At 40.7% G+C, this 18,641-nt stretch overlaps 1 protein-coding gene across 4 annotated transcripts in view; it reads right to left on the bottom strand.

Moving 5' to 3' along the window:
- Positions 1–323: 323 nt before the first annotated feature.
- The window catches only part of Tmem248 (transmembrane protein 248), a 29,986-nt gene continuing 11,668 nt past the window's right edge, over positions 324–18,641 (bottom strand). For 3 of the 4 annotated variants that reach the window (XM_005328545.5, XM_078023966.1, XM_078023963.1), the window contains exons 2-7: positions 11,474–11,650; positions 8,320–8,605; positions 5,910–6,060; positions 5,074–5,257; positions 3,476–3,619; positions 324–2,980 (exon numbers count right to left, since the gene is read on the bottom strand). In XM_005328545.5, coding sequence (XP_005328602.2) covers positions 2,960–2,980; positions 3,476–3,619; positions 5,074–5,257; positions 5,910–6,060; positions 8,320–8,605; positions 11,474–11,632 — 945 coding nt within the window. In that variant the 5' untranslated portion in view covers positions 11,633–11,650 and the 3' untranslated portion in view covers positions 324–2,959. Of the gene's footprint in view, positions 2,981–3,475; positions 3,620–5,073; positions 5,258–5,909; positions 6,061–8,319; positions 8,606–11,473; positions 11,651–18,641 lie in introns of those variants that run through there. The other variant, XM_078023964.1, reaches the window with a different exon arrangement.

Here is an 18,641-nt window from a genome sequence, read left to right on the forward strand (position 1 = left end):
GCCTGGTGCACACAGGAAGGGAAGGGCATCCTTAACTCCCTTATTTCTTCAATGCTCCCCACTGTGCACTGCTTAAGTCTTGGAGAGGACCTGGGTCAGGTCTGTCAGCTCTTACCAACCTTGTAAAAGACAAGAGGTTTTGTGCTCTTAGGAAAAAGACCCAGGCTTTGTGAGGCCACCTTAGTAGGAACAATGCCTACTACTCATCCTAATAACAGGTGATGCTTCAAACAAACAGGTGCAAAAAACTCTCAATTGCTTATTGCACATGTTCTTCCCTCAGAAAATGCCCATCAAACTGGAGGAAAAGGAGACACTGGAAATAAATTCAGATGTTTTATTCTGTAAAGCACATATGCACATACTTCAAACACAGAAAATTAACCAGGGAGTTGAATGCCATAACAGATCAGCTTCTGACCATCATGCAGCAAGATAAGTGAAGTGGATCCGCTGGCCCTCATGACCCCAGTGCCTGCAGAAGGGTTGAAAACCAGTATGCTGAATCCTGACACACCGCCAGAGAACACGCAGCAGAAATGGCAGGTTCCTAACGATGAGAAAACTTACAAATAGAATCAAAACTGATTCGAGTCATACAGTGACAGGACAAAAGGGAAAGGAAAGAGATCAATATGATCTGAACAACCATTTTAACAGTAAGTTGCTGACCTCTGAATGGACCTCCAGTCCAAGATGCCCGAGGACAAGCCAGTGCTGCTGCCCCTGAATGGCAAAGGGCCCCATCTATGACCCCTTCTAATCCTGAGTCCACCAGCAAGAGGAAGCTGAGGACTGAGCCTTGAATGCATGCGCCCCAATAGTAACAGGCCCCTAACTTCCTGAGGGTCTGTGAAAGGCTCTTGGCCCAAGGCCCAGGGCCTTTCCTCTTCCCCAGCCTTCCTTCACAACCTGCCTCTGTGTTGCTTTAAATCTTCGAGAATTACCTGCTGTGGTGAATGTGGATTGTAAAGTGTATGTCTGCCCTCAGGACAAGACATACTGCCCAAGTACTTCTGGCACTTTCTCTCCCCATGCCTAACATGTCCTTCCCCTGGTTACAGATTCCAGCACTCCCTGTAATTAAAGCAAGGGCAAATAACACTGGCAACTAGCTGGATGGAACAAAGCAGTGAAACTGACCTTTTTCACTTGTTTTTTTCCTTCTACATTACTCTTCCTGTTATAAGTCTATCCCTACAACTCCACTTCATTGGGATTCTATTAACTCAGTAGCAGTTTAATCTAAAATAGGATGGTTCAAATGATACTGACATTTCTAAAGGCCTGCCAAATGGCTTTCTCAATCTTGTCTCATTACACTCTCAAAGTCTCTCAAGAAAAAACTAAATTAACAAATTAGTCATCCATCATGTAAGCAACTCACATCATACCAAAAAATAAAAATAAAAACTGTATAGACAAAAATTGTTACTGTGCTTGAAATGTACTAAAAGGAAAAAAAAAAGAAGAAATACTAACATATCAAATAGCTACAATGATTATTTTTTAACAATCTCGATAAAAGCCCACAACTGTTTTCCATTCAAAAAGGCCTGGTATAAAATGTCCTGGGTCAATGAACTTCAGACTTCAGAAACTAATTCTAACTTAGAACAGACCTCAGACCTAAAGTGAAGGGAAAGAAGAGATGGTGGTCCTGTCCACGGTTTTAACTGTCCTTCTGCTCTGACAGTGCCTGGGAGGACACAGAAGTCATCAACGACAATGAGTTATTAAGGCAGAGTTGTTGAGAAACACAGCAACAACATACCAACAGGGACTGGAGAAAATAATGCACACTTCTGTTTAAATGTCGGAGGACCAGAGGGCAAAAGGGACAGAGAAACTAGGTAATCAAACATTTCTGATCCTCCTTGACAAAAAGCAAATCAAAACTGCACCCCTTCAAATTTCATAGGCGGAGTTTTCACGATATAGTAGTTGCCTTTCTCCTCCTGAAGATGTGTTGGTTATATAAAAATAAATGGAAACCAAAAATGAATCTCATTTCCAAAAACAAACAAGAGACCCTTTCCTGACCACTACGTTTCATTCTCTCTTCCTATATCACTGTCTGCAGGCCAGAAGCAGAGCAGCGAGCTGTCACTCTACTCTAGGACCTCTTAATTTGTAAGCTATTTCGGTGAGGAAGCTGCTTTAACTTTTATGCAGAGGGAAGAAGCAACAAAGGGAAAAAAGACAGAAGAACATTCTGTGCCAACTTGAAAACCAAGTTCCTCACCATCCACATGGAAAATGAAACTTAGATCTTTACCATATAGGTGATTTTTAAATATTTCACTTTTTACTCAAGATAAAAGCACAAGTCTGTCCTAACTAGAGTAGTATTAAAATGTGACTATTTTATTTTTTTCTTTAAAAAAAAAATAACAAAAACAAAAACAGAAGATAGGTATGCTTCCTTGCAAGCAAAATGAAGTAAAAGGTATCTTTGTTGTTACTATAATTATTAAGCCACAGACACACAAAATCCACAAAATGGATTGGTGGCTTTGGAAATGCAGTATCATATCAAAGGTGCAGACTGTTCCAAACATTCTGTACACATTGGGCTGAAACAAGAACCAAAGCAAACCTCAACCCCACCAGCAGTGAGACGCCTGTGACCTTGATTAAAAACACCAGGACTTGTTCCCCTGCAGCAGGACATAGGAGCTCTCTAATATTATGCATATCTATCCCAAGTCCACAGGCGCGCCCAGGTGAGGCTGAAGAGTTCCAGCTGCACCCAGTGCCAAGCACGTGCATCGTGGACCAATTTCCAAGTAGATTTTTATAAATATGTACAAATCAGTTACAGGCACTTGAAATGTCTTTGGCTGGAATAACCCAACGCTGCAAGATCATGTATTCACAGAGTGGCCAGGCCCTGGCTGGGTTCAGCAGGCAATCATTATGGTTCTCAGTCTCTCTCAGAAAACTGGAAGCTGCGGGATCAGGCTTCAGCCAAAGCCACCTAGAAGAGAGCAAGACAGGCGATCCAGTCCAACAGCGAGGCCCATGAGGGCTCCAGCAATCTCCCAGAGACCAGGACACACTGACTGCATGCACTGATCAGGTGGGGACTTATTCAGCCCCCTTAGAAAACAATATCACCTAGGCAGGAATTACTAGAAGTCTATAGTCTTCTGCAAGCAGCACTTGACTTGTGGAACCACTGTGTTGAGAGGTGCAGAAAGCAGCCCACTTGATCAGTGGTTCTCTAAGGGGGCTTCAGAGCACGTGCTGCGGTCGGCTCTGAACTGCTAAGGAGCCTGGGTCTATGGCTGAAAACCCAATATCACAATTCAGGGTCAGGTAAAGACTACTTGTAATGAAAAGTCAGGGACAGACTTCTTTTAAGAAATGGTGCTGCTCACAATAAGTGGGGTAAAGAACTAACTGGGAATATCCATATACAGAATGCCCTCCAGCAAAGTGTTGGGCCAGACTCCATCCCCAGCTCACCTACCTTCTCGGAACAAAATTCAGGATTGCTCTGACGTAATTTGCTGGGTCTGCCTTTGATAACAGCATAGCAAAACATGGTTATCACCATCACAAACAGGAAGTAACTGGTGTGCATGAGATGCAAATTTATTAGTGAACGGTCATCCTAAATAAACAAGAAAAAAACAGAAACATCTGCACTGAGTTTCTGAAGCTGGGATTCCCAGCTCCAGACTGGCATCAGTCTCACTCTCAAGCTGAAACATAGGCCTCGCTTGTCATCACAACCCCACAGCTGACACCCATTCAGTGGAGGCACAGTGTCTTTCAGCAGTGTGTCACCCACTCCTTCCTCTGCCTGGCCTCTAGCCCACACTGCCCACACCCCACCTTCCCAGGCCTCCTCCCTATGGAGACCCAACACCTATCTTTAGCCCCCTCTCTTCTCTTTCCCCAACTGCCTTCAGGTTGAAGGCTCTAGCCTGAGTCCACCAGAAGGGCCTTGGCACTTCACCCTCCCCAGAGCCAGCTTTCTTCCTTCTGCATTTTACCATTTTTGTAAGTTCCTTGCTGACCATGTTGAAGTTTGTTGAGTTCTTTCCTCTGCAAGCCCCCATATGCAATCAATCACCAGGCCCTGCTGCTTGTGGGAGAAACCCAGACATGCTTCCATTCCTTTTCCTTCCCATTTACATGTCCCAGGTGGCAGAACCATCTTTTTAATGCATTGCTTTACAAGTGCCTTGCTGCCCAACAAAGGCAGTGACCATCTGCCCCAGGAGAAAGGCTGAATGCCTCAGCTAGGCAGGAAGGGCCTTCTGGAACCTGGTACATGCCCACCAGCCGCATCTCTCCTGCTCAGTTCTGGAGGTCCCTGACCTACCAACTCCGACACTTGATAAAAATGAGCCATAGAGGCCAGGTGTGGTGTCCATACCTATAATCCCAGTGACTTGGGAGGCCAAGGCAGGAGGATGGCAAGTTCAAGGCCAGCCTGGGCAAATAGTGAGACCCTGTCCCTGTCTCAAAATAAAAAATAAAAAGGAGCTGGGGTTCAAACCCCAGTGCCACATATATGAACAAGAGCCACAGAAAAGGGAAAGGGCCAGGCCTAAAGAGAGAACTCCACCTAACGTCTGAGAACAGCAGTGCAGCCTTCACCAGGAGGAAGCTGGCATAACACCTTCTCAACCAGACAGCAGGGCTTTCTCCTCCTTTCCTCAAGTCAGACCTATTCAGACTATAACACCTCGCCCAAGACTCACACCTCGCCCAAGACTCACACCTCCTCCAAGGCCTATCTTTCTGAATTCCAAACTATCAATTGTTCCTGGTGACACTAACCACATATTCTGTGAATGGTTGCAGGCATCAGTGAGACCATGCAAACATCTCTTGCAAGCCCTGCGGGTTAGGGGATGGCAGTTGCTGGGCAAAACAATAAATAAAGAAAATAATCAAATTTTTCTTAGCCAAAAAGGTGGCCTGTTTTTCCAAATCTCATTTATTCTACCCAGGACAACCTCAGCTGAAAATCTAGAGTCGCAGGGACTAAGCTCACCCTAGGAAGTAGCCAGGGCCTACACTCCCCATTCAAGGACACACACACATTTCACTTACATCTGGAACAATAACTGTAAGCTTGGGATTCAAAGCATGGTAGACTTTTCCGATGGCTCCCTTGTAACACCAGAAGGGATTGTAATCTTGAGCATATTTTGTGTTGGCATCCCTGGCTGTCGTGAAGATCTTGTACCAGAGTGTGGCATTGCTGTAAGTGTCAGGAATGCAATGCGGTGGCTGCCTGCAAGCAGAGGGAAAGACCATCAGTGACCCATTCCCGCTGCACCAGGCATCCTCAACATGATACATGTGGGAAATACACATGCTTCTTTGGGATGAACACATTATATGTGTAGTTTCAGTCTTATTTTTTAAATAAACATGTAACAGGAAAACTACAGGCACTTGACATCTGGGTGTTGAGCAATGGAGTCTTGCCTTCAGAATTCAACTCACTGTCATCTCACATCTGATGTGGCCACTGATGTTCCTTTTACACCTACTCTCAAATTACCAAAATTCTTAGTTACAACTCAAAGCTTTACATACAAACTTTTGCATTAGGCATTATTCATTTTCTGACCTCATCCTGCAAACCTCCAAATGTCTAAAATAGATATATCCCAGTACAATTCCTCTGTATTCAGCACAGAACTCTTGTAAGTATAGGATTTATCTTGCGTATCTCACATATTTCTTTACAGATCATTATCTCCTTTATATAGAGAGAGGCACAAAAGCCCAAGAAAGAACACCTTAAACATAAAGCGACACTGATGCTCAGAAAACTGAAGCAGGTTTCAGAAATAAAAATGTGTTTAATAGAAAGTAAGGTCCAATTTACACCCTCAGATGTCTGGAATGGCTTATCAGACAGGAGTAGAGATACTTACACGGTCACGGGGAACACCCCAGGGGTGGCTGTGAGGGTCATGCAGGCTGTGAACACCACCTGCTCACAGTGACCATGAAGAGCACAGTCATCTGAGCTCCAAGCTGCAGGCAGCGTGAAGGTGATGTTTATCTCCTCGTGGGCTTCCCTGCCTGTGAAAGACAAACCCATTTTTTTTTTTTTAAATAATGGCAAGAATTCATACATTCTTCTCTGGGATTCAAGGGAGTCATGAATATAAACCCACCCAGGAATTACCTGCCACCTGTCTTTGTGGGAACAGTTCTGATCCCAAGCATGAGACCTGTTCAACTAGCAGAGCCACCAAGTGGCACACGAAGAGACGCCCCTTTTCACCCAGGGCCTGAGATGCCAACCAAAGCCAAAGCAGCATCTGCACTGGAGAGCTTGGTTAGGGGAATTTACGTTGCTGTTCTAGACCCTGCAGCACACAGCATTCTCAAATTGCTTCTGTCTGCTGACTTCATTTGTAAGTCACCAATATCCCACGAATGTGGCCAAAGAAAGGTTAATGTTCCCTTTTTACATACAGAGGTCTATCAGATTTAAGAAAGATATTGGGACTGATTAGTGATAGAGCTTAAACTAAAAGTTCTATATTGTGTGAGAAGATGATATGCATGCTTGCTACATGGAAAACCCAGAAGTCTTCATTACCATGGGATTAGCTCTCAAACAGGCAACAGGAGACAGGCAGGTGCTACAAATTTCTTTAAGGACTTTACAAAAAAAGTTTTCAGTAAACAAAGAGTCAAAGGTTAATCTTCCAAGAATCTCACATGAAGCCTTTTCTGATTTTTCCACTTCCAATGCCTTTTTGTCCTCCAGAACCTCAGTACCTCACAGGTGTAGCATTAGTCAAAGGACAGTATCCATGTTTTGTTTTTATAGGTGTTTAGTTTTCATATTATCTAACAAGTGCTTATATAGCATTTCTTTTGTGCCAGAAACTATTTTTAAGTGCCTGATAGATATGTTAACTCATGTTATTTTTGTCTCTTCTGTAATCCCAAAATTCCAAGGGGAGCAGGTCAGATCTTAGACTGTTTCTAGTTCTCTCAGCAGCTAGCACAGGACTAACAATGGGCACTCAAACAATGCTCAGGTATGGTAGAGCACCTGCCTAACATGCATGAGGCTCTGGGTTCAGTCCTCAGCACTGAGCAGGGAGGAAAGTAGACTAAAGACAATGTCCTCATGGTAAGTACTGAAAATTCCACAGGATAGACTCAATAAAAATTATGTGTTTGTACACACAATTGAGTCTTGAAAAACATAAGGGTTACCCTCCACCCAGTAGAAAATTTGAATATAACTTTTGAGTCCCCAAGAACTTAACTCAGTCTTGCATTGACTGGAAGCTGTACAGACAATGCAGCTGATTAGCACAGGTTGTGTGCTATATCTATAGTATACATGTGGACTAACACACTAGTACAGTGAGATCACGTTTACAACATGCTGAACTACTAGTGAAGAGAGGACTGCTCATTCAGCGATGATGAGCGCCACCCAGTATCTTAACTTATATGGATATTTATAACACTTGAGATCACAACAGCAATAAGAAAGGACTATGAAATCATTGCAGTGTGCACTACAGTTAGTTTTATGCAGTTACAATTTAATGCCACGTTTTAGGTTTGCTCACATTTCTCTTGTCTGCAAATGTCAACACATACAATTCTGTTTACAAAATGCATTTTGATAAATTTGAACTTTTTATAAAAGACATATTTTAAGGTAGTAAATTATTTTTTAAAAATTACCAACAGGGCCAGGGATGTGGCTCAGTGGTAGAACGCTTGCCTAGCATGGGTGAGGCACTGGGTTTAATCCCCAGCAACACAAAAAATAAAATGAAATAAAGGTATTGTGTCCACCTATAACTAAAAACAATAATTTTTTAAAAAATTTACTAACATATCTACAATTTTTATATTTTCTTCAATATTTCTAGGCTACACAGTTCATCTATAAGTTTTTTCAAATTGTTGCAAATCTCCATCAACCCCCCTGCAAAAAAAATCCAAGTAAAATCAGACTGCTGTTCAAGGGTGAATTATAAGACCACAAACAAACTTTACAGTTTTGTGTTTTTTTTTTTTTTTTTTTTGGTGTGTATGGTGCTGAAGCTCAAACCCAAGACACCACAGGTGCGAGTTAAGTGCTCTACCAATGAGCTACACTCCCAGCCCATCAGTTTCTGATTTTAGTTACAAGCTTTTAGAAAGGGATTACATTATGCTCAGTACTTTACTAAGTGAAAACATGTGGTACCAATGCTTCCTTCTTGACCTCAGAATTTAAGCTCAACAAAAGGAGACACACATGCAAAAACAAACAGTATGATGAATAGACCCATATGTGGTTGACTATCTCGTACACACCTGAAAGTCCAATCTGATGTCCTAAAATGGTCGAGTACAGATGGGTGACGTTGCGAGAGTAGCCTCCGAAGGGTTTGAGTGGGTCCAGGGTTAGGGTGATTGCAACTGAGATGTTAACTGGGCCTGAGTCCTCCAGGGTCTGGGGGGACTGAGTGGACACTTTGGACTGCCCACTGGTCATTGTGCTCTCCGGAGTTGAGGTGTCATTTGATAGATGCTTTAGTGTTTCGTTTTCTGATACGCACAAGTCCAAATCATTAAACCGCAGCAGAAAAGTATTCCAATCCTTCAGTAAAGTGAGATAGAGAGAAAGAAACGTGAGCAGTCCCAGAGTCTCCTACCACAGGGACACAGTCATAACCCTCAGTGTGGTGCCACCTCACAAGAGAAGCCCATAATGTGGAGTCAATCGCTGCACCACCACCATACACTGGCAGGACAGTGCAGTCTGCCTACTCACTGCCACATACACACCAAAAAGAAAAACTACTGTGCCATGAGACAGCAAATACCCTGTAAGATTAAATAAGCACTTGAGAAAAATGTGGTTTTTTTAAACCCAGCTTATTATACTTTTAAGAAGATCTAGCTTCAGAATCAAACTTGAAAAAAAGTACTAAATAATAAAAGCACTAATCTAAATTCATTTCAGAGTTACAATGATAATTTTTTAAAACAATTCCTCAACAGGTTAATTCTACATACACTGCTTTCTCTTCCTAGAACACAAACAGCAGTAAAGCCCGATGCTCATCTGGTGCCTGCTCCCACTTTAGGAAGGGCACAGAGTGTGTTTGCAGTACTGTCCTTCTTTTCCTGTTCTTTCTCTTTTTTGCACTGCTAGGAATAGAACCCAGGGCCTTGTGTAGGCCAGGCAAGTGCTCGGCCACTGAGCTGCATCCCCAGCTCCAGACTTCTCTCCTAATGTCATATCCTTCTGTCATGCATCAATGACTTAAATCATAATACAGTTTTTTTTTAAAGAGAGTGAGAGAGGAGAGAGAAAGAGAGAGAGAGAATTTTTAATATTTATTTTTTAGTTCTCGGCGGACACAACATCTTTCTTTGTATGTGGTGCTGAGGATCGAACCCGGGTCGCACGCATGCCAGGTGAGAGGGCTACCGCTTGAGCCATATCCCCAGCCCATAATACAGTTTTTAAAACACAGTTGATTATTTCATAGAGAAACAGATGCCAGTATCTATAAAGAACGCAACAAGAATCTATTTTATTTTTATTTTTTTTAAGAGTATGTATTTTATTCTTCCATTTATATGAGAGAGAGAGAATTGTAATATTGAATCCAGAGGCATTTAACCATATCCCCAGCCCTGCTTTTTTTTTTTGGAGATAGGGCCTCACTAAGTTGCTAAAGCTGGCGTTGAATTTGAGATCCTCCTGCCTCAGCCTCCCAAGCCACTGGAATTAGAACCAAACAGTATTAATTTTAAAAGCATTTGAGTAATCCCCAGAAGTCAGGAAACCTATCTTATAGCATTCAATACAACTGTATGTTGACATTTACTAAGATAAACGGATATATCATATTTCATTTTTCCTAATGCCTACACACTCAGTAGAAACATCAGGATTGAGAAGTGAACATTCTAATCTTATCCCAGCATATCGCAGACATGAAAAAAACCAAGGCCCAGAGCATATTAGGGGCTCTCAATTCCACTGTTGAAGGAAGAATTAAGTTCTGATTTGCAGCCCCAAATTTTCCCATGCATTCCTGCCTTTCCAAATCCCATGCTGAACGGCCAGCCAAAGCCAATGCCAGGAGCCACTTTGACTATCAAGGGCTCATTGCCCAGAATAAATCTTTTTTTTTATTTGTTTTAGTTATAATTGGACTCAATACCTTTATTTTGCTTATTTATGTTTATGTGGTGCTGAGGGGTATACCCAGCACCTCACATGTGCTCTACCGCTGAGCTACAACCCCAGCCCCCAGAATAAATCTTAACCATTGGCCTTGGTTGCATATTCCACAGGAGTTTGAGCTCTGCAAGTAAGAAATGCCAGGATGTAGCAGAGATCTGATTGTGACTAGAATGTCCATTTTCAGCTTTAATGTGATTACAGCAACTTTTAAGGATTCAGGTAGAGACAAGAGAGAGGAAGAATTAAGTCAGCCAATATGTGCCCTGATAAGAAACTCTTTGAAAGGGTTCCATAATAAAAATAGCTTAAACTTGTTAGTTGACCTATGTAAGACAGTTTGTGTGTGAAGACTGTCCCCACTGCCAAGATCACCTCCGATCTAGAATGCCAAAGAGAACAAGAGAAAGCCAATTTCAGACCCTCTCCTCTCCAGCACAAGGCACACAAATGCACACTCAGCAGAGCAACACTAACACCCCAATCTCACCCACATCCACCAGCAGGCAAGCAGGAAGAAAGGTGTAAGAGGAGACGCTCCAGGGAAGACAGACTCTGTTCTACCACCCAAACCACTTACCATTAATCCAGCATCATCTCTACTTATTAATTTAAAAAATTAATTCACTTCTATTAAACAAGAACTATTAAATTTGTTGTTTTCTAACATATAAAATACACAACTTTCAAAATCTGCACTACATGTGTCCCAACTATTATATGCCTAAAGATTAGTGCCCCAATAACTTACTTAAATTGTTGAAAATGTACAATCTAAATGGCAAGTTTATAAATAACTGAAGATTTCCATGATTAAAAAAGATACATATATTTGGAAATAAGATCCTACTTTCAAATTTCTTTAGAATCCCTTCTTGGCCAATAAAAAGGCCATCAGAACAGCTGATAAAATTCAATGACGACGTGTGACTTTGAAGTACCAAATTTTCAATTTTTGCAAATAGCAGTGAGCAACTTAATTATAAATTTCAAAGAAGTGAATTCTCTAGCTGCTTGAAACAAATCATTTTAAAAAATATACTCTCCAAACCACATCTGTTTTATTGCTGAAATATTAACCAGCAGCATTATTTAAATCAAACAATAATATTTCCTAACAAAGTGAGTTGAGGAGTGGAAGACAGAAAATCCTGAATAAAAACCCATGTTTCTCACCAGGAGCAAAAACTCACAACTAAACAAAGACATGCAGAGAGCCAAGAGGCACTTCTACACCCGTAAGCCCAGGAGAAGTTAGAACATACTGACCTCTGCCATTTCAGGTGACTTGATCTCCTTAATCTTGAAGAAATAGCCCAGGGTCAGGAACGCTATTGCCATGGCACTCACGCTGATCATGAAGACCACCAGGGGGGGCCGACTGCTGACATGCAGCTTCAGGCTCTCCAGGGGGCTGGCGCTCAACATTATTGTGACCAGCTCCACCTGAAAGAAATGGATCATCAGATGTGTAGACTGATTCTCACTTTTGTTTCCTTTAGTAGTGCTGGGTGTTAGGGGAGACACTTGTAGTTGAACCTGAGAAATGACTGACCAATAAATTCATTCAAGGGGCTGGTACTGTGACTCAGTGGAAGAAGAGCAAATGCTTGGCACGTGCAAGGGTCTGGATCCAATTCCCAGCACCAAAATTAATTAATTAATTAATTAAAAGACTAGAAGGAAAAAGCAGTAAACGCTGACTGCTATTGCCTCAAAATGGTTAGATTTTGAAAGATACGCACTGTCTTTCAGACTGAACCATCTAAATATCTATAATGAATACCACTACTTCCATATTACTTAAAAAGATGTTTAAGTATGTCACTGGACAGAAATAAATTTAAAATGTTTTCATTTCTCACCACTAAAAAGCTAAATTCTGTTTATTCGACACTATTCTACTGACTACCCCATCACTCATGTGCACCTGTACCTGGCATACAGTGGGTACTCAATAAATATTAAATACTGGATTTCATCACTCCCCTACTTAAACATCCCAAGCGTCCACCAACCCAGGATGAAGTCTGTGACCGCGCCCGATCTTGCCCTGTGGACCTTTCCAACTTGACCACCATCAGCTCCCCCCACATTGGACTCTGATGGGGACTGCACTCCATCTGAGGGTGGGCTAGGAGTAATATCATATCAACAGTGTTGTCTTCTAGTCCACGAGCATGGCTGGGATGCCCTTTTCATTTATTCAGGTTTTCTTTATTTCAACAATGTTTTCCATTTTAGTAGTGTAAGCTTACACTTCTTTTGTTTATTCCTAAGTATTTTATTTTGCTTGAGGTTTTTAAGCATGACCTATTTTGTGACCCTTTACACCTGCCTGAGAAGCTTTTCCTGAGAGCTCACATGCATGTTCTTCAGGACAGCAGACCTCTGCCCCACAGCTCCCTGACCACACTGACCTGCCCCAGCTCCCTGCTTTGCTCCCTCCACAAGGCTCGGTGTCCACCTGAAATTTCACCACTTGTCCATGCTGTCCCCTCATTGTGAGATCTACTGAAGCAGAGATATTCTGCCTGTCTTCAGCCCTGCCCCTGGTTCCTAAACACAGCTGGCACACAACCAACAAGTGTGAGCGTACCACATTCACAAAAAGCAACCCCTTAAAGTCTGTACCAGTTTTTAAATTTTAGAGCAAAAAGGTAAATGAACAGACTCTAAGAACCCAAAATACATATTTCAGACCAGCCAGGCTGGGCCTCTTGTCTTCACAGGAGCCCTCTGAGATGGAAAATAATATTTACTCTCTCTCCTCAGATGAAAATTCAATCCTTAAACTGGCAAGTACCATTATCCAAGCATGTTTTCTGTACTTAGTAAAAGTATATATACATGTATATATACAAAGATATAATTACTAACACTATTTGAATTTTTTTTTTTTGAATGACCCACATTCCCAGCCCTTTTGGTCTCACTAAGTTGCTGAAGAACTCGTTTCTGAGGCTGGCCTTGAACTTGCGATCCTCTTGCCTCAGCCTCTGGAGTCACTAGAATTATAGGTATGCGTCAACCCTCATACATTTCCACTTAACATTCTGTTTCTGAGATTTATCTTTTGATCTATGCCCATATAGTCCTCTGAATGTAACTGACACATATCTAGATATAAATGTAGATATAGATTTATATCCAGATGGCTACCTGAGATTTATATATATATAGATAGATAGATATAGCTGAGATAATTCAAATACAGAATAGATGGCTGGACAGAAAGAAATATCCCAGCTAGGTTCTTCCCACTGTTTCACTCACAAAGGGACTTACAATGAGTACTAGAAAGGCTCTAATTTCAGTTATTCATGGAGTTAGGGTCCCCCTTCAACCTGACCTGATATAATCCAAAATGCTCTATAAGCAGGTTGTCTGAGGTTACACTTCCCCCACCCAGAACCTGCAATTAAAGGCCTTTCTTGCTGGGCATACTGGTGCATACCTGTAATCCCAGAGCTCAGGAGACTGAGGCAGGAGGACCTTGAATTCAAAGCCAGCCTCAACAAAAAGCAAGATACTAAGCAACTCAGTGAGACCATCTCTAAAAGGCCTTGCTCTATTTCCCAATACCTGTGCTGAGCCTTGATGCTCTGTCATAACACGTTGAGCCAACTAGATGGATGTAAAATGGTACATATCACTCTAAACTTCACCTTCAGAAACCCAGCACCTCCTTTTTATTCGGGGGGAGGGGGCAGGAATTGAACTCAGGGGCACTGAGCCACATCCCCAGCCGTTTTTCGTTTTTTTGTTTGTTTGTTTTTGAGTTGCTTAGCACCTTGCCATTGCCAAACTGGCTTTGAACTTTGATTTTCCTGCCTCAGCCTACCAAACCACTGGGGTTGCAGGCATGCTCCAACACGCCAAGCTACCTCTTCACTTTTTTATCACCCTTTTGGATCCATTCAAAAGTGAACTGCCTAAATGGTTTGGTCAGTTACTACTGCTCCCCCCCCAACCACAAGTTGTAGACAGACACAATACTTTATTTACTTATTTACTTACTTATTTTTATGTAGTGCTAAGGATCAAACCCAGTGCCTCACATGTGCCAGGCGTGTGCTTACCACTGAGCCACAACTCCAGCCCCCCTTTTATGTTCTTTTTTTTTTTTAGTTTTAGATGAACAATACCCTTATTTATTTTTTATGTGGTGCCAGGGATCGTACTGACCCACATTTGCCTCACGCATGCCAGGCAAGCGCTATACCACTGAACCACAACCCCGGCCCCTCTTGAATCTTTAACAATTTTATAGTCTCTGGATTTTCTTTATTATGGTTTATGATATGCCTTGTCATACAAAGAGTTCTTGACTTTTTAAAAATAGCTTTATTAGAGATATCTCTTATTCACAGACTATACAAATTACCCATCTGAAGTATACAATTCAATGGTTGTTTTTTTTTTAAAAATGCCTTTATTTTGTTTGTTTATTTTTATGTGGGGTGCTGGGGTTTGAACCTCGTGCCTCACACATGCTAGGCAAGTGCTCTACCACTGAGCCATAACTCCAGCCCACAATTCAATGGTTTTTAATATACTCACAGATTTGGGCAACCATCACGAGTATGGAGAGATCATAATTTTCAAACATTTTATCACCCCCTAAAGAAACTCCATACTCTTTACAGCAATCCACATTTCCTTTAGCCCTGAAGCAACCACTAATGATGCTCCTCATCTCTGTAGATTTGCCCATTCATTTCAAATAAATACAATTAGACTTCACTTAGACTAATGTTTTCAAGATTCATCCATGTTGTAGTACACAACGATACTGTATTCCTTTATTGCCAAAAATATTCCACTGAACAAGATCTCTAACTTGTACATGTTTTATTTATCCATTCATTAGATGGTGAATGTCTGGGTTTCCACTTTTCAGCTAGTGTAAATAATCCTATGAACATGTATGAAGGTTTTTGTGGGGACCGGTTTTCATTTCTCTTGGCTACAGACCTAGAAGTGCCACTGCAGGGTCTATTTAATCTTCTGAGGAACTGCCAGGCTCTTTTCCAAAGCAGTTGCACTATTCTGCATTTCACTAGCAGTATAAAAATGTTCCAATTTCTCCACAGTGTTGCCAACACTTATTATCTGTTGTTTATTATAACAATCCTACTGTACACAAGGTGGTATCTCACTTCAATTTGACTTGCATTTCCACAATTGATTAATTCTATCACCTATTTCCTTTCATGATTGTGTATGTATGAATTATTTGGGAATCCCTTCCCAATACTATCACCATAAAGACTTTTTCATTTTCTTCTACGAATTTTTTTTTATTGTTACAACCAATTTTTTATTTACAGAATACAAATCTCTTCAAAAAGATACATTCCTTCCTTTAATAAATGGTAAAAAGTCTTATGAAGACAGAAATAAAGGCTATACATTACCTATATTTAAACAGAAAAATAAACTTCTCCATTAAAAAATATTGAACATATAGCAAAAATGTATTTTTACTTAAGCAATTACATGGATGAGACAGTTTTTAATTTTCTTCACCAGCAATGCCATTTTATCCACAGAAGAAATTTTACTTAAATTAACAACAGTAAAAATGTAAAAATTAAATTTTAAACATAAATTATGCAACCAAAAAAACCCAAGAAGTATCTCTATTACCAAACAGATTAATAAGTTTTCAGACACTCAGATATTTTCTGAGGCATATCAAAAATCTTCTACGAATTTTATAGTTCTCTTTACTTTCAGTCTTTCCTCTCCTTGGAATTAGTTTGGAAAGCCTGGAACCAGCTCTCTACTTTATAATCTTGCTCCATTCGGGCGGCCAATTGCCCAGCCCATTTACTGAACTGCTCACCTTTTCCTGGTGGGTTTACAATACCACGTCTCTCACACAGCAAGCTTGCATGTGTACCTAGGTTTGTTTCTAGGCTTCTATTGTTTGTTTCATCACTGTCTCTCTCCCCATACCTTAGTACCACGCAGCTTTAAATTTTACTATCAACCACAAGAAGTCTACCACTTATTGTTATTATTCAAAATGGTCCTGGCTAGCCAGGTGTGGTGGTGCATGCCTGTTATTCCCAGCAATTCTGGAAGCTGAGGCAGGAGGATCAACTTCAAGGCCAGACTCAGCAACTTACTGAAATCCTGTCTCAAAATTTAAAATAAAAAGGGCTGAGGGTATAGCTCAGTGGAAAGCACCAAAACTCTAGCACCACCCCCCAACCCCACCCCCCCAAAAAAGAAACAGTTGTGGTGGCTATTCTCTGCTCTTCAATCTCCCATGTGAATTTTAGGTTCCAATTACAAGTTCCCAGAAATTCCTGCTAAGTGGAAATTAAAGTAAATTCACTAATTCAGGAAGTCTTTATAATACTGTAATTTCCTAAACGATGAATGTGGTATTTCCCTCCATTATTTGGGTCTACTTTTCTTGTTCCTTCTTTTCTTTTCTTTTTTCTTTTTTTTTCTTTTTGGTGCCAGGGATTGAACTCAGGGGTATTTGACCACTGAGCCACATCCCCAGCCCCATTTTGTATTTTTATTTAGAGACAGGGTTCTCACTGATTTTCTTAGTGCCTCACTTTTTGCTGAGGCTAGCTATGAAATAGCGATCCTCCTGCCTTAGCCTCCCGACCCGCTGGGATTACTGGCATGCGCCACCATACCTGGCCTACTTTTCTTTTTCAATAATTTTTAAAAACTTTCTCTGGTGGCACACATATTTGTTCCCTAGCATCACATAAAAATAAACAAAGATTTAAAAAACAATCAAACAAACAAAAAAACTTTCTCTGGTGGGTGAGAGAGCTGGGCATGTAACTCAATGGCAGAATACATGCTCAGCATGCCCAAAGCCCTGAGTTCAAATGCCAGCACCACTTGGAAAAACTTTCTTGAAAGTTCATTATTTATCTTGTCAGATTCAAAGACATACTAACTCATCTGGCTATTGCTGGAGGTATCCTCTAGCAATTACAATGACTATTGTTATTGAGTTTATACAAATGAAAAAGAATTTTACATCCTGATCTTGATGTCAGGCTCTGCTGAATATTTCAAATTCTAACCAGCCTGTTTGTGCCTTCACTTGAGTTTTCTATATAGATGATCATACCACTTGTAAACAAAAGTATGATCTTCCTTTCCAACCTTTTATCAATTTTGTTCTTTTTTTATTACTAGGATTAGTACCTTCAATGAAATGATGAATAGAAGTGGCAATAATAGGAATTCTTGCCTCATTCCTGGCTTTTTTTTTTAAATTTTTATTTATTTATTTATTTATTTTAAAGAAGAGAGAGAGAGAGAGAGAGAGAGAGAGAGAGAGAGAGAGAGAGAGAGAAGAGAAGAGAACTTTTTGATTTTTTTTTTTCCAGTTTTTGGCAGACACAACATCTTTGTTTGTATGTGGTGCTGAGGATCGAACCCAGGCCGCACGCATGCCAGGCAAGCGCGCTACCGCTTGAGCCACATCTCCAGCCCCATCATTCCTGGCTTTACAGAAAATATTTATAAACTTCACTGCTGGGGATGTAGCTCAGTTGGTAGAGTGCTTGCCCTGCATGCACAAGGTCCTGGGTTTGATCCCCAGCTCCACAAAGATAGATAGATAGATAGATAGATAGATAGATAGATAGATAGATAGATAGACAGACAGACAAATAGATAAGGGGTTTGTTATGTTTCTACTGGAAATCTCTCACCTTCTGTTCCAAGTTTGCAAAGAAATGTTTATTGTAAATGTCATTTTAATTTTGGTGCCAGGGATTGAACCCACAGCCTTTTGCATGTTAAGCATGTACTCCAGCAACGTGCTTACACCCCCTAGCCAAGTGCTAGACTTTATGAATGCTTCATCTGCAATTTTCCAAGCAATCAATTTTCCTCCTTTAATCTCTTAACATGAACTGCTTGATCTTTTTCATGTTGACTAATATTTGCACTCTACATGAGTTTAATGAGCTCTTTTTTTTTTGTAGAGGCTCTTTTACTCTGGCACTGGAGGTTAAATCCAGAGCCTTGTGCTTGAAAAGCACATGCTCTACCACACAGCTACAATCCCAGCTCCTGGTAATGATTTTTTTAAAACTACACTAATGATATGTTTGCTAAATTTTCTATTCTAAATTTTCATATCCATTCATAAGTGAGATAAGAAAATTATAGGCCCCTACCATATTCTCTGTATTTAATCACTTTCTAGAGCATTGTGAATAAGTTACACACTTCTATATCTTAAGAAATTGGATAGACGTTGGCCAGAAAAATCATCTGAGTTTGCCAAGTTTTTGTTTGGTTTAGTATTTTGATAGGGTTAACTTCATCATGTTTTTTAATGGCTATAAATCTGTTTCTACTTCTATGTAGTCAATTTTGACAATTTATTTTTCTAACAAATTAACCACTTTATGTTGGTTGTTAAACTTTATGGCACAGA

This window comes from Ictidomys tridecemlineatus, chromosome 10 (genome assembly GCF_052094955.1).
Source record: "Ictidomys tridecemlineatus isolate mIctTri1 chromosome 10, mIctTri1.hap1, whole genome shotgun sequence".
In the NCBI taxonomy this organism is placed as follows: Eukaryota; Metazoa; Chordata; class Mammalia; order Rodentia; family Sciuridae; genus Ictidomys; species Ictidomys tridecemlineatus.